Source organism: Miscanthus floridulus, chromosome 19 (genome assembly GCF_019320115.1).
Source record: "Miscanthus floridulus cultivar M001 chromosome 19, ASM1932011v1, whole genome shotgun sequence".
Taxonomy (NCBI): Eukaryota; Viridiplantae; Streptophyta; class Magnoliopsida; order Poales; family Poaceae; genus Miscanthus; species Miscanthus floridulus.
The window spans coordinates 107,895,827-107,911,247 of record NC_089598.1 but is presented as its reverse complement, the minus strand read 5'-3'; the positions used below and the strand labels follow the sequence as shown (position 1 = coordinate 107,911,247).

Here is a 15,421-nt window from a genome sequence, read left to right as displayed (position 1 = left end):
GGCTTCCTGGAATTATGTAGTTACAAATAAACTGTTTTGTAGGTTTTACCACTTCAATTCAACACGTACGTCTTGTGTCAAAGCAAATAAGGCCATCGATATCGAAAGGACTGTACATGTAAAGCTGTGGCTATGCGGAGTGAGGGGTACCTTCTATAGAACAGGCAACTTTTTGAAGTAATACCGTTACCAGACATTTTTTGGTAGTTCAAAATATGACCCGGTCAGGAAAAAAAATTAAACATGGTTAGTGTGGCACACCTAAAATACTTATAACACAATAATGTGTTCATTAGCAACAGGAAGGAGCCTATTGACAGCGAGACGTCTATGTTGACTTTGTTAATCTTAAGATTTACTGTGCGAGTGTGTGCACATACGTATGAGCATCTGTGTTTGTATTGTGTTTTAAAACAAAGACAATCATGTTTTTTTCAAGAAAAGTGTGCAGGTGCAGCTTTATCAGTGCTAAAAAAAGCATTAGACATTGGAATTAACATATATATGGCATGGTCAAGGTCAAGAATGATGGTATACAGTAGTTAAGGCAGTCAGAGATGATTCTCTCCGTATCCTTTGAGAAAGCTACGGGTGCCCAATCTGATCAGAACTGCGTGCACATAAATTAAGAAAAGCTACTTATCTACTAATTGCAGTGCAGTGCAGGCGCGTACTCTGAATAATTTAGTTAGTGTGCACCAATGGACCAAGTCGTCTCGGACCACTTCGCAGGCTTGCAACCACTCTCTTCTTTATCTGCAGGATCGGAGGTCCCATCTTTTTATTTTGTACATGTGCACCACTCCAGTTCACCAGTTGTGTGTTGGTAGCACGAATCAGTTGTACTTATTTTGAACGAATTAAATATCATACGACTGTTTTTTTTCAGAATGGAAGAATTAAATTTTCTGTTGATACACCACACAGTGTGCTCTCGAGACCATAGTTTTAAATAGCGGGCTAAGTTGTTTAGCGGTATACCTCTAAATCGGCTAATAGCGGAGCTAAATCGGGCTATAGCGGCTAAATTGTACATGAACACAAATAGCGGCACTCTGCCTTAAAAGGCTATATCAGGAGATTTAAAACATTGCTTCAGACTTGACATTTTCTTTTAAATAAACTAAAATATGACATGATCAATTATTTATTATAGCAACTTTGATCATCCGTGTTTAAATGTTTATTTACACAAAAATCTAGAAAAATCTGTTTTCCGTTTGCTAAATAAATACTTCCTCTGGTCTCCAAATAAATCAATTAATAGAATATGTGCAAGTCAAATAATTTTAAGTTTGATTATCTTTATAGGAGAGAGTAACAACATCTATGACATAAAATGAGCACACTATGAAAATATATTCTATGGTATATCTCTAATGGTACTAATTTGATGTCATAAATCTTAACGGTTTTTCCTAGAAATTCAGTCAAAACTTTAAAAGTTTGGCTTAAGACAACACTAGAAATCTATTTATTCAGGGGTAGAGAGAGTAATAAATAGTCCAGCATGGATCATTATATTTTCCTTTTGCTGGAGAGATTAAATGATTCATCGTGCATGGCCAACACAACTCTGAAACCAGTACTGATATATAGTACTGGTCCACAACCTCGTCAATTGGTTACAGGATATATAAATAAATAAATCAGTCTTTCCCAGATTATAATATTGTCATTATATTAGATACTGACAGTACCACAAAGTTAATTAATCAGCTCCCAAAGCAAGTACTGCATATATCTGTAAAATAATCAGCACTAAGCCAGCATTGAAGAATTCCAAGCAAAGCAAGTCTTAATTTCCACACACACAGACGACACTGCCTTCAGCATTAGGGCAGTAATCAGTAATAAAAGTCAGCTAGTATGACGCAGGAGAAGACTCGCTGGGAAAGAGACGAGAGCGCATCACCCACACACACTTTCTTCCCATCTCACTCTCGCGCAGTCTCGCTCGCCTTGACGCCATCGTGTCATGTCTCCTCGCCAGTCTCCTCCCCGCCGGCCGGCCTATATATGCAGAGGGAACCCGCCTCTTTCCTCTCATGCATCCGGCTCTCGATCGGCAGCTCATTTCCATCATCGATCCATCAAGCAGCCAGAGCAAAACCAACAAAGCCAATCCATCATGGCGGAGCAGCTGCGGCGTGGCGCATCACCACCGTCATCCGGCGCGGCGGAGCTGGAGCTGCCGGGGTTCCGGTTCCACCCGACGGAGGAGGAGCTGCTGGAGTTCTACCTGAAGCAGGTGGCGCACGGGCGGATGCTCAAGTTCGACATCATCCCCACGGTGCACCTGTACCGGCACGACCCCTGGGAGCTCCCGGGCCTGGCGCGCATCGGCGAACGGGAGTGGTACTTCTTCGTGCCCCGCGACGGTGGCGGCAGCCGGGCGGCCAAGCAGCACCAGTCCGGCGGCGGCGGCCGGCCCAGCCGCACCACGGAGCGCGGGTTCTGGAAGGCCACGGGGTCGGACCGCGCCGTGCGGTGCGCCGACGACCCCAAGCGCCTCATCGGGCTCAAGAAGACGCTCGTCTACTACGAGGGCCGCGCGCCGCGTGGCACCAAGACCGACTGGGTCATGAACGAGTACCGCCTCCCCGACGCCACCACCTGCTGCAATGCCGCCGGCGACTCATCGGCGGCCTCCTCCACCAACAAGTCGCCCAAGGTATACATATACATCATCCTACATCGTACCTAGCTAGTAGTATCTAGTACATGCATGCATGCATGGCGTTATTAATCCATCTTTATTAGCATACGCGGTGGTGCTAATAGTTAGCTAGCTAAGAGCAAGGCTAATAATATAGCCGATTTGTTGGCTGTAAGGTTCTTTACAGCCTTCTCTCAGCCCACTCATATAGTAGTTAGCTCTTTACAGTTAATACATGGCCCACTTGTCTCTCTCACAGATTTTTTTGGTTCTTGTGCCCAAGCCGGCTGTAAGTTTACAGCCCGCTTCTCCTCTCTCTCCTCTCCTCTCTCCTTCACCTCAGCATTTAGTCGGCTTACAGTCTACTATTATACTTGCTCTAATAGCTAAATCTACTAAGTAATCCAACTGATAACCACAAAAAAAAAACTAATCCAACTGATAATAGGTGGTTGGAGGTATAGAAGAACTGTTAGTATCTATTAGCACCTCTCTACCAATTGAAGAACTAATAATTGTTAGCATCTCCACCTGCTAGTAGTTTGAGGTCTGTAGTAGCAGCCCTACTTGGATCTTCAACGGTTAAGTTTAGTTGTTAACTATTAGCACGCCACTAATAATCCAAAAAGGGCCTTTAATTAGTTTAGTTTGCATTTTCGTTAATTCATTCTTCTACAATAGAAGTAATTCCAGATGTATTTAGGTCAGGTCAATTAGTGTGCATAGTGTGTGTGTATATATATATATATGTATATATATATGTGGAGTGTGTGAAATGGTTGACCTTGACTCCGAGGTAGTAGTAGTCAGTAGTCACGCGCGTGCTTTGAAAAGTAGCTAGGACACCTAGCTAGCTAGCTAGCTAGAGATATTTACTTTGTCAGGTGCAGCATGAAAGCAACGTTTTTATATATATGTTAATTAATTATATATTTCAGTCCATAAGCTAGCCAGTATAGTGCAAGTCCTAATCATCATTTTTATGTAACGCGTGCAGGAGGACATCGTGCTGTGCAAGATCTACCGGAAAGCTGTGTCGCTTAAGGAGCTGGAGCAGCGGGTGGCCATGGAGGAGCTGGCGCGCGCCACAGCCACGCCGTCCGCGTCCGCGTCCCACAACACCGGCTCGCCCGCCGACTCCATGTCGTCGTCGGACCACGAGGCGGCGGCGGCGGCCCATCCCCGGAAGCAGCAGGGAGGGGACATCATGATGATGCCCGTGGGCATCTCACCACCACCTGGGGTGATGAGCATGAAGAAAGAGGAGGTGGCCGAGCCGCTGCCGACGGCGACGACGGTGCTGATGAGGCCGGCGACGCTGAGCCTGCCGCAGCTGGAGGTGGCGAAGCAGCAGCCGGCGCAGCAGGAGTGGATGCAGGACCCATTCCTGACGCAGCTGCGGAGCCCATGGATGGAGAGCTGGTCGCCCTACTACGCCAGCGTCCTCAACTTTTAACCAATCCATATATATACATATATATCTTGGATTCTCAATCAAATAGCTATATATATAGTCGTTGTTACAGAGACCTAGCTATATAGTAATAGTATATAGTTTTAATCTACAGCATATATACGCGTGTTGTATGTATGTAGTCGCGTAGAGATGGCTAGCTAGCGAGATACATGCATACAGAGGCACAGAGCTAGCATGAGTATCTTGGATGGCATCATATATATACTGATGAGCTAGTACACATACATGGCATATGCAACAAAGTACATTAACAGCTAAGTTGCGCTGTCATCCATGCCATTCAAGATTAAGTTAGCGTGAGTGGTGCCATGGTTGCTCCAGCTTGAGAGGTCGTGGGTATTTGCTTTGTACAGTAGCAAGGTTTTCCTGCAATACAAGAGAGAACTCGGCCCTTTGAACATGCAGTCCATCATTTTAATTTTTTTGGATGGTCAAAGGGGGCAGAGCATCTTCCCACCTGAATTGTATTGATATAGCATGGCAAACCACAGATCCACCACCTTGTTTAGGAAAATAAGACAAAACCCTATATTGTCTGGTTAATTTTGAAAAAGCGAATCTAATACCACAACACTACCTAGCTGAACTGGGCCTCACAGGTAACCGGTAGTCCCAGCACAAGGGTACAGGAACGAGGCCTGCAGCGTTTTGGCTGGAAGCTCGATTGGGAAGACAATGGGAGTGGTCTGGGAGAAAGCCGCATGGAGACCCACTTGCATGTGGGGAAGGCCTGTGGACGATTCACTTGGAGTTAATAGATCATGAGCTTGGGCTTTGCGAGGGCATCCTTGCTAGGGGCTCCAACGAGAACTATGAGGAAGTGTGAGCTTCTCGATACCTCGGGAAAAATTATCGTGGGAATTTACATATCTAACATATTTACGCTTTCCACATTTACTTGCTTTCCTAGGTTGTGTTTTACCGTTTTCGGTCTATCTTGCTAGGTTAGTTGAATATGTTTGGACCAACCTAGGTTCCATGACTCTTTTGTGTTATCGACAACAACACTTAACAAAACCATAGTGCACATATCTAGATAAAATCTTGCATAGATTTTTATAAGTAGGTTTTGGTTGGCCGAATAGTTTTAAGTTGTCTAATTCACCCTCCCTCTCTTAGGCATCACGGTCCCTTCAATTGGTATCACCTAGATGGGTTGGTAATGATTGGTGCTTGGTGACCTCTCCGTGAAGATTATGAGAGGCCCAAGTTGGTGTACACTAGTTTCAATGGTCCATCGTTCCGTCTTGGAGAATGATCAACCACTAGAGAGCACTTGGTCCTTGCACGAATTAAGGGGGGCTATACCTTGTGAGGTGCTCTAACAAGGACTAGTGAAGAGTGCCAACTCTCCGATACCTCATGAAGCATCACTGTTGTCCCTTGTGCTCCCTCTTTACATTATGCATATAATTTCTTGCAATTTATATTCCTAGAATTGTCATGCTAGTGTAGGGTTAGAACTTAAGGTGCAAAACTTTTGTGCTATAGGCACAGAACAACATGTATGGGTGAATTTAGCTAAGCATAGATTTCATTTTTTGAAACATTTAGATTAGCTTAATTCACTCCATCCCTACTAGGCATCTTGATTCTTTCAATCGGCAAGCCCCTAAATAAATGGACTTTGGCACGGTGTGGTTGCACGTGGACTCTAAGGTGGGGGAGAGGAGACAAGTTTCAAGGCAGGTGGATGAAGAGCGACCTTGGCGTCAGTAGTCCGAGTGGCTAGGTAGGAGGTAGCACCTCTTTTTGTGGGGTGAGGGGCCGGTGGTGGTACAGTGGCATGCATCTGAGGGGTGGCGGTGCAATCATGTGTGAGGTTGTGATGGGTGGCAGTGCTTTTGCTACAATCAAGGTTGATTGCGACCTCCCTCGGTTAGTTTCGTCGATCCATTGTGTCACTACTATAGAAAATCATTTGCACAGCGTTTCACTTTGGGGCTCCGAGGTAGTTGGCCTGGTTGCCTGCCTCGGTTATTTGAGGCAGGGCAGCCGGGCCAACAACCGCCTCGGTAAATCATTAACCAAGACGGGCAACCTAACAGGTCCACCTTGGTTAATATATATTAATCGAGGCGAGCATTCTAACTCAACCGCCTCGGTAAAACAATAACCGAGGCAGGGCATTCTAACTCAACTTGCCTCAGTAAATTAGGCCCAGCCCACTAGCCCACACCAGCCCACTACCATCTCCCATATATAAACGCAGGGGTTAGGGTTTCACTCTCCCAGTACGTTCCTCCCAGCGCTCTCCCTCACGGCAGCCCGCTCTCCCTCGTGGCGCTCACGCTCGCAAGCGACGCCTGCGCCCCTCCCCCCTCCCCATCTCGATGCCGCGCTATGGCAGAACCGCTCGAAATAACACACTTTCAAAGGCGCTCATCTTCCACTAGACACTAAGCACCCCGAAAGTGAGCTATATTGGACAGTTCCGTCGAGTACACCCCACGGGAGAACTCGAAATAATCCACAGTTTTACCTCCAGAATCCAATAATGAGTACGAGTTTATAATACTTAGTCCATTTCATACAATAAGGGTTCTTAGAAAATTATTTATTATAATACCAGAGTTCAGAATGCGATAATTAAACAGCGGAAATAAAATAAACATCTAGCGCAAACGATACAAGGATCCGTCTATGCCCACTATAAGAATCCTCCACACAAGAGCTACTCCTCAAACTGCACCTTCAACAGGGATAAATAAACCCTGAGTACACAATGTACTCGCAAGACTTACCCGACTAGTGGAAATAGTTTCCCGACTCCAAGGGGTATGATAGGCAATATGGGTTTGCTGTTTTCTTTTTGTTTGCGAAAAGCATTACTAGAAGTACGTCCTTAAGATCAAGTTTAATTAGCAATCATGATTACTTCATTAACTAACCATTCTAGATAAGCACCTGTACTACCTAAGCAAGGGTTGAGCAATTAGAACCAATTTACCATCTTTCATATTCCAATTCTTACTACGGTGCTAGACCATAGCCAAGTCGTACCGTCTCACGAAAACGGCAATTCATGAACCAATGTATCCTAGTTGGATACCCCGAAACACATGCCCTGTTTGTACCCCAGGCACAAACAAGACCAACCCATTCCACTCCTTTCACGAGGTCTAGGTCCCCATCCAAACTTGTACTCCAAGCCCCCACACTTGAGACCCGGTCTCAATATGGTGCTTAGACCTCCACCTTTCCCTGCCTCCAATCAGTCGCTCCGGAAAGAGCCGGAACCCACGACAAGAGCATAACGAGCCTTCCTGCTCCAATAAGCAAGTATGTGCTCAGGATAATAAGTCTATGACCTGACTACCATCCATAGCAACGGATGGTCCTCAATCGACATGGATAGGAAAAATAGTGTAACCAAGCTAAGCCCCGTGGCCACGGGACATGACTCGTCACACCCACCATAACCCATACCATATCTCTGCCCAGTCTCCATTTTCCTTTCATCATTTTTATCATGAGAGTAATTATAATAATCACCTATTGTGAGTAATGGCAGGTTACTCACGCTACCAAAAACCTAAGCATACCAGCTACTTGAACCTGCACTAGTAAGACTCATAGGATAGATATATCTATGCATGTGGTTTCCATAAAACTCCTGTAACGTAAATGCAGATCACCTATATATATGATGATTATAAAAAATAAAGGTTATGCACCGAAGCTTGCCTTGGGCAGGCGCGGTGTCAGCTGAATCAGTCGTCGGTGGCTTCGAGACCTCCTCCTGCACGAGAATCTCCTCCTCGTACTCCTCGATGATCTCCTCGAACTCACAATCGTCTATGGTGTCTATCTCTGCCAACTCGTTCTCTACATGCATGCGATGATGATGCAACACTTAGCATCTAGGCAACAACAACTCTTAAAATAAGAATACGCATACTAAGCTACAAAGTTAGCTCTAATGTCCAAGATACTAAGCTAACTAACATCTTCCTCAAACAAAGTGTTGGGTTCAACTAACAAACCCTTAGTTTGGCAATTTAAGGATATATCTTTATTTCTACTAGTGATTTAATGTATATTGAAACAAAGAGCATTTAATTACCCTAATGCTTAGTCTATTCTAAGGCTATCAAAATTACTAGTGAACGACATAATAATACAATGAAACTTACTGTAAAAATTTCAGGATCAAAACCATCACCAATTTACCACAAAAATTCCTACAATGATTAACTTAATAATATTAAGCACTTTCAAACTGATTTAATAGCTCTTAGTATCAACATAGATATGCATGATCTATCTATACTACCTAGATAGATCACTAATTTTAGGAACCTAACAAAATTAGTTTCATGATTTTGGACACCTATACTGATTTTATATTAATTAAACAAAACTAGGCTCACAATTAAAAATAAAAAGCTATTTCTAATTCTTTACAAAAAAGAGGAAGCGAACTGGCCCTAGCAGCGGCCCAATGCGGGCGCGGCCCATAGCGGGGGCAGCTCGCGCGCGCTGTCGTTTTAGCAGAAAAGCCCTCACGCTTCATGCTATTAATGCGACCACTATGCTGCCCTATTCCTTTAGTCATCAATTATGCGTGAAGGCCCCCTAAAAGACTCATCTTCGCATCGGGGAGGTCCCCGAAGCCCTCGCGCTCGCCGGCGCGGCGTTGGCTGGCACAAAGCTGCTACGCCGGCCAACTAGGACCCGCATAGACCTAGCTAGGGGGTCGATGCTCACCTATGGACCGACGCGTAATGCTGGGCATCGGTTAGATGACTGGAGATGAAGTAGGGCGACTTCTCCATGTCAGCGGGCAACCTGCGGTGGCGACGACAACATTCCGATGAGCCACGGCGCTAAGGGAGCAGTAAAGGTAGCTGGTGAGCATCAACAACTCACCAAGGACCTAGCCGAGGCGATGGTTTGGCCAAAGATGCCCCGAGCAAGGCTGGCCGCATACGCGTGGCGAGCTCGACGACGAGCCACGGCGGACACGATCGCATCAACAGCGTTGGGACAGCGGTAGGGGTATGGCTCACCTGCGCATGGAGAGGAGGGGTTCAAGGCAAGTCTAGCGGTGCACCCAATTTGGCCTGAGGTGGTCAGATGGGAGTTGCCCTCGGTGATGGGCGGATTCGGCCTTATCGGCACGGTGGTGGGGAAAAGCCAAAATTGAAGCTTGGCTGGGCTCGGTCCAAGGCGGGGTGGGGTCGGGTGGCTAGGCAACTTGATGGCAAAGCCAACGACGTGATGAAATGACCCAAGGTGACCTCTCCCTATCGTATTTACTTTCACAGCTCAGTCAGCCATGGTGGGAGAGAGAAGAGAGGGGGGGGGGGGGTAGGTTTGGCTCGTCTCGTCCTCGCCTTGGCGGGACATGGCTAACTGCTAGCAAAATGGCACACGCGCACGTGCTATGGGCTAATGTGGTCAGAGGGATCATGCGCGTGTGTCCCCAGCTGAGACTAAGCCAAGTGCGGCACGACGCCATAATGGTGAGAAGACGGCGCAGGGCGGCAAGGGCTAGCCCACGTGCGCGGTAGCGAGATGTAGTGGTAGCAGCCACAGCGCGGCAGTGCGAAGCAGGGAGGGTAGCAACATGTAGGGCAGCAGCGGCAGCGGGTAGGGGCAGTGGCAGCCTACGGGGCACCATGGCCCGCGGCTGGCCGGCAGCGGGCGCTGCGGTCGGAGCGGCCAAGCCACAGCCAGGCGACGTCTAGGCTAGGTTGGCCTCGGCCGGCCAACGTGTGGCAGCGTGGGCGTGTAGGGCATGGCTACATGGCAACGCAGAGTAGCTACGCGTGGTGACCGCGTGCGCCGGCCAGTCAGCTAGTGACTGTGTGCATGCATGAATTTTAAAGCGTCCGTAAAAACTAAAGTATCGGAGTTGAAGCTAAACCACCTTCACTATGCTAAAGGGGGCATATCAGGCTACCCATAAAGGCTAGAACATGGTACCAAGTCTTAGCTAGATTGCTCAGAATTAATTCGTGAACTCAGTGTTGTCAAACTTGTATTTAGACTTAGTAACTTCTCAAGTTTGGCAGATTTTAAATTCCATGTTCCATTTCCAAACCATTGGAAATACTATCTAGCAATATTATTTTTCTACAGCAAGAGTTGCATTGTCATCTACAAAGTTTGTAATTCAAACTTTATTTAAGTATCACACACATGTTTTATAGTATTTTTGCTTAATAAAAATTAGTTTTCAACCCTACTTGATATACATGAGCTATTGAATCAACTTTCATTTAACATTTTTATTGGTCATTTTAAGTTACAAGAAATTTATCTACCCATTTCATCACATGCATTATCACATAAACATGATGCTCATGACATGATTTGGTAATTTGTTTAGGGCATAACACCGAGGGTGTTACAGCTCTCCCCCCTTAAACAAAATCTCATCCTAGATTTCATGTGAATGCCTAGTGTAGGAAAAGGGATAAGAAATAAACTTTTACTTATCCCATTACCTCAATACTTTGAGGAGAAGATGGGGATAATGCTCTAGAAAATAATTCTCCTGTTCCCAAGTTGCTTCGTCCTTCGAATAATTTTGCCATTGGAGCTTATAGAATTTCACCACTTTGTTCCTAGTGACTCTCTTTTTCATCCAAGATTTTGACAGGGTGCTCAATATAGTAAAGATTAGGTTGGAGAGGGAGTCTTTCAATTTCCACCACTTCATCAAGAACCCGCAAACACTTCTTTAACTTGGAAACATGGAAGATATTCTATCCTCAGAAGAACGAAGCTTCAACTCAACAATTCTCTATCTAAGGTTCAGGACTATCCCATAATTTCTCAACCAGTTCATCCCTAGAATTGCATCTATGCCTTGCCCAGGCAGCACCATGAACTAGAGATGATAAGAATGAGTGGCTAGCACTAGGCTAAAGGCTGAGCAAAACAAAAGTTGGCTGAAGGCTGAGAAGACTGAGCAAGCTGGTTCTGGGGGCACTCACGAGCATAGTGGCCTTCCTTGCCACACTTGAAATAAGCACCCGGCTTGTTCCCCTGTCCCTAACGAGGCAGAACCTGCTATCCCTGAGGCTGCTGCACCTGCTGAGTAGGTGCACGGTACTAAGTGGAAGGTGCCTGGTGAGTCTACTGAGTCTAACGAGATGGTTGTCCACCCTAGAGAGTGATAAGACACCCTTCCTCACAACCTGTACCTTCTACGACTATGGGTGACTTAGAAGACCCAGTGATCACACTCTTGCGCTTCTACTGCAGCCTGAGAGTCATGCTGAAATATCCTCCATAGCAATGGTAGCATTCATCAAAGCATCCAAAAGTCTGATAGCCCCCTATATACAACTTCTCTTGCAAGATATAAGAGAGATCCGCGATTGAAAACGGTCCATCTTCTTCTCATTAGTATCACATGAGTCCTAGCATATTTTGCTAGATAGGTTGAACTTGTTCACATATTCCATTAAAGCATCTTTTAGTGTTTATTGCATATACCATTAGTCAAGTTACACGATCATGGCTTTAGTTGAGCACTAGCATCATACTACCCAATGCAATAAATCCAGTAGGAATAATGGTACAAGGTAACAAAGTACTAGGAAATCCTTAGTGGTAGTCAAGGTAGACACATGCATATGATTAAATTATTAAAGTGAATAGGACAACAAGGATGATCCCATATTATACTTGCCTTAAACTCTGATCTTCTTCTACTGAATTGTAACCTCAAAGACTACTTCTGGATCACTAACTTCTTTTATATCACCAACGCAAAGCTCACCGACTAGACATGATCATAAAGCACCACATAAGCATCCATGCAATCATACACGAAGCAAACAATAGAACTAAATCAGAACAGTACACCAAACATAATAAATAGCAAGTAAAAAGGTTTTAAAATTGTTCTACACGTTACTACAAACATACAGACGCGAAAAACACTCTAATCTGAGCTATAACGAAGAAGTTATGAATTAAATAAGATTTCCTTTAATAAAATAATAGATTAAATCTAACCTTGAATTTCAAAAGTTATAAACATGTTTAATAATAGGATGAACATGTAGATTATGTAATTATGAATCTAACGTAACTTGAACGGGTCAAATTAGAGTTAAAACGGAGAAGTTATGGCCTAAAGAAAATAGTGGCAAAACTGTAAATAGATGAAAACGTATTTTGGATCTAACAGAGGGAATCTACGCTTTCAAAATAGGCAAACGTATTTTGAAAATACACTTTAGACCGCGGGTTTAGACATAGAAAATTATAGGGGTTCTTTAACAAAATTGCAGGGATGGTGGGTTCTAAACTAGAAAAGGGCAGGGGCTCTTTTGAAATTCTACCAGCTGAGGAGGTATCGTGCGATCTCGGCCGCTGATCTGAGAATGAACGGACACGATTAGACAGGGGGAAGGGAAGGTGTGGCCGACGGCCAAAATAGGGAACCGGCATGGCGGAGGACATGGCCGGCGGTGAGCAACTCATCGGCGAGCACAGAAAATGGCCTACGGGCCACGGAATAAGAAACCAAGGGCACTAGGATATAGAGGAAGAAGCGACGAGCTCGGAGAGGTAGCTTATCGAGGACGGTGCGCAGCTAAGTGGCAAAGCGGGCGGTGATGGCGGCTAGGGTTTGGCGGATGCGGCGACTCGGCGAGGACAGCTGTAGCTCCGAGGCTTGGGATGGGGAGGCACAGGCATGGGCAGCTGGTATTTAAGGCCCGGGGAGCAACGTGTGGCTCAAGGCAAGGAAGAGGCATGGTCCGAGCGTAGTCGGACATAGCGGCGGTGAAGAGTCCGGCTCGGTCGGTGCAGGGAATACGATAGCAATTTGAAGAAGAAGACGCTGACCGATGGGGTTCGCCTATCAGCGAGGGAGAGAGAAAAGCAGAGAGATGGGCGTGGTGCGGACTCGTTGGGCCGTTGCGTGCGGCTTGGGCTAGCCTATTGCGGAGAGAGGGAAGCGGGTAGAAGAAGAGAGGCCAAGTGGGGTTGGGCCGGCTACAAGATGGGCTTCCAGCGGGGTGGAGCAGGCGAGGCCGAAGGAGGAGCAAGGAGAGCTGGGCCAAAAATGAGAGGGAGGGAGTGTTTTCTATTTTTTTATTTCAGAACCATTTTCAAATCCATTTTCAAACTTGGTTTGAAATAATTTGAACTTTGCTCAAATCCACACATGTACAATAAAACATATGTGCTAGCATGTATGCACCAACATGGTGCTACCTTATGATAAATTTTAATTTAATGAAAATTATTATTTCCTATGTTTTATGAGCACAAAAATACAAAATTAAATCATTCTAACTTTATTTCAGAAAGAGTAAATTTTCGGGTGTTACAATTCTACCCCCTTAAGATGAATCTCGTACTCGAGATTCAGCGAAGATGGTGACAAAAGAGATACGAGTATTTTGCCTTTGGATCTTCTTCACATCCTTGAGTAACTCCACCTTCTTGGTAAACCTTCTGCTTTACTTTGCATACCCTGATAACCCTACCCAAGCAACTTGCTCAACTAATTCTAAGATTTTAATAGGCACCTTGAACAACTCTCAGGTATCTCCAATCACTAGGCCACCTTTCCTTTTTAGTCCATACTTATTAGACCTCATTCTTCATATGTTCACCTTCCAACGGAAGCCTTCTTACTTTCTTGATCCAAAGTAGGTTCCATTACCAATTTTAAAACATTAATGACTTTATATTCTCAGATCAAATTGCTCAACTCTCAAACACAATTGTAAGTCCACGGTGTCAGTCTGAATCTTCTTAGCATAACTCTCCTTTGCTAAGGACATCGGCAACTGACTTTTGTTTTTCCAGGTGATAGCACTTTTCCAAGTCATATAATTCCTGAGTACTCCAAGCCCAACTACAATGTCTCAGATTTTGATCCAATCCTTAGTGATATATTTTTCACACTCTTATGTCCTTGTAGATGCCACTGCTTAGGTCCAAGAAAATAGCATCTCCACATCATGGGTCAGTAGTCCCACTCACGCTTTCTTAATTAATTTAATCCATAAGCCACTACTTTTCTTCTTACAAACCTTGATGAGATGCTTCTCAAAAGATCGAGAAACTCTTATTTCGATCTGCAAAGCTAACACATAAGTTTTACTTCAACCTCTTCTTCTAAGCTTACCTGAGGTTTCTTGATCCAAATGAACTTAGTAATATTTCCCAATACCACTATAACTGTGGAAGAACCGCCCGAAATAACACACTTACGGAGACGCTTGTCTTCCACTAGACACTAAGCACCCCAAAGTTGAGCTACATCAGACAGTTCTACCGAGCACACCCCATGGGTGAACCTGAAAATCCACATTTTTCAACATGATCATAAATGGGAGAATACATCTTACAACATTTTAGGCATTTCTTACATAACTTTTTATGCAACATCTGAGTATAATATTTATTATTTATAATAGCAGAATATAACCATGTTATCAGAATTTTAGCGGAAATAAAACCATTTAATGACAAGTCAAACATTAATATGATGATCCGTTATATACATCATAACAGGTTATAAGTTTTTCCATTGTAAAACATTTTGGGTGAAAGTATCAAATAAACTCCATGTCCGCAATGTTGAGGAAATCCTCGCTGAGCCCACCAGGAGGTTTCCACACATAAGTGTCAGCTCCACATGTTCCTGTCACCTGCAACAGGGTAGATCAAACCCTGAGTACTCAATTATACTCCACAAGGCTTACCCATTAGGAGGAAAGAAAAGACTCCAAGGATATGCAAGGCTATCTGGCTTGTGGGCTTATTGCATCTGTAGGAGCATTACTAAACGTGCATCCTTATATTCAATTTTATTAGCAGTCATCATTAGTTCATTATCTAACCATTCTAGGTAAGCACCTATGCTACTTTCAAGCTTATGGTAAGCAATCCAAACCATTTTATCACCTTTCATATTCCAGTTCTTACTACGGTGCTAGATCATAGCCAAGTCGTACCGTATCACACGACGATTTGCGAAAAAATGTATCCCAGCTGGGTACCTCGAAACACACGCCCTACTTGTACCCTAGGCACAAGCAGGACCAACCCACCACTCTCCTATCAAGGGGTGTAGGTCCCCATCCAAACTTGGACTCTAAGCCCCCACACCTGAGTCCTAGACTCAGTGTGGTGCTTAGACCTCCACCATACCCACCTCCAATCAGTCGGTCCGGAAAGAGACGGAACCCACGACAAGAGAGCAACGAGCCTTCCCGCTCCCATAAGCAAGTATGTGCTCAAGATAATAAGTCTATGACCTAACTAGAATTCAATGCAATGGACGGCCCTCAATCGACACA

General features: G+C 44.8%; 1 protein-coding gene across 1 annotated transcript; it reads left to right on the top strand.

Annotated features, from left to right (window-relative positions):
- The first annotated feature begins 1,972 nt into the window (after window positions 1-1,972).
- LOC136527789 (NAC domain-containing protein 22-like) lies at window positions 1,973-4,394 on the top strand. Its single transcript, XM_066520632.1, has 2 exons — window positions 1,973-2,674; window positions 3,657-4,394. Exons 1-2 carry the CDS (start codon window positions 1,979-1,981, stop codon window positions 4,113-4,115), a joined length of 1,155 nt encoding a protein of 384 aa, XP_066376729.1. The 5' UTR covers window positions 1,973-1,978; the 3' UTR covers window positions 4,116-4,394.
- The last annotated feature ends 11,027 nt before the right edge of the window (window positions 4,395-15,421 follow it).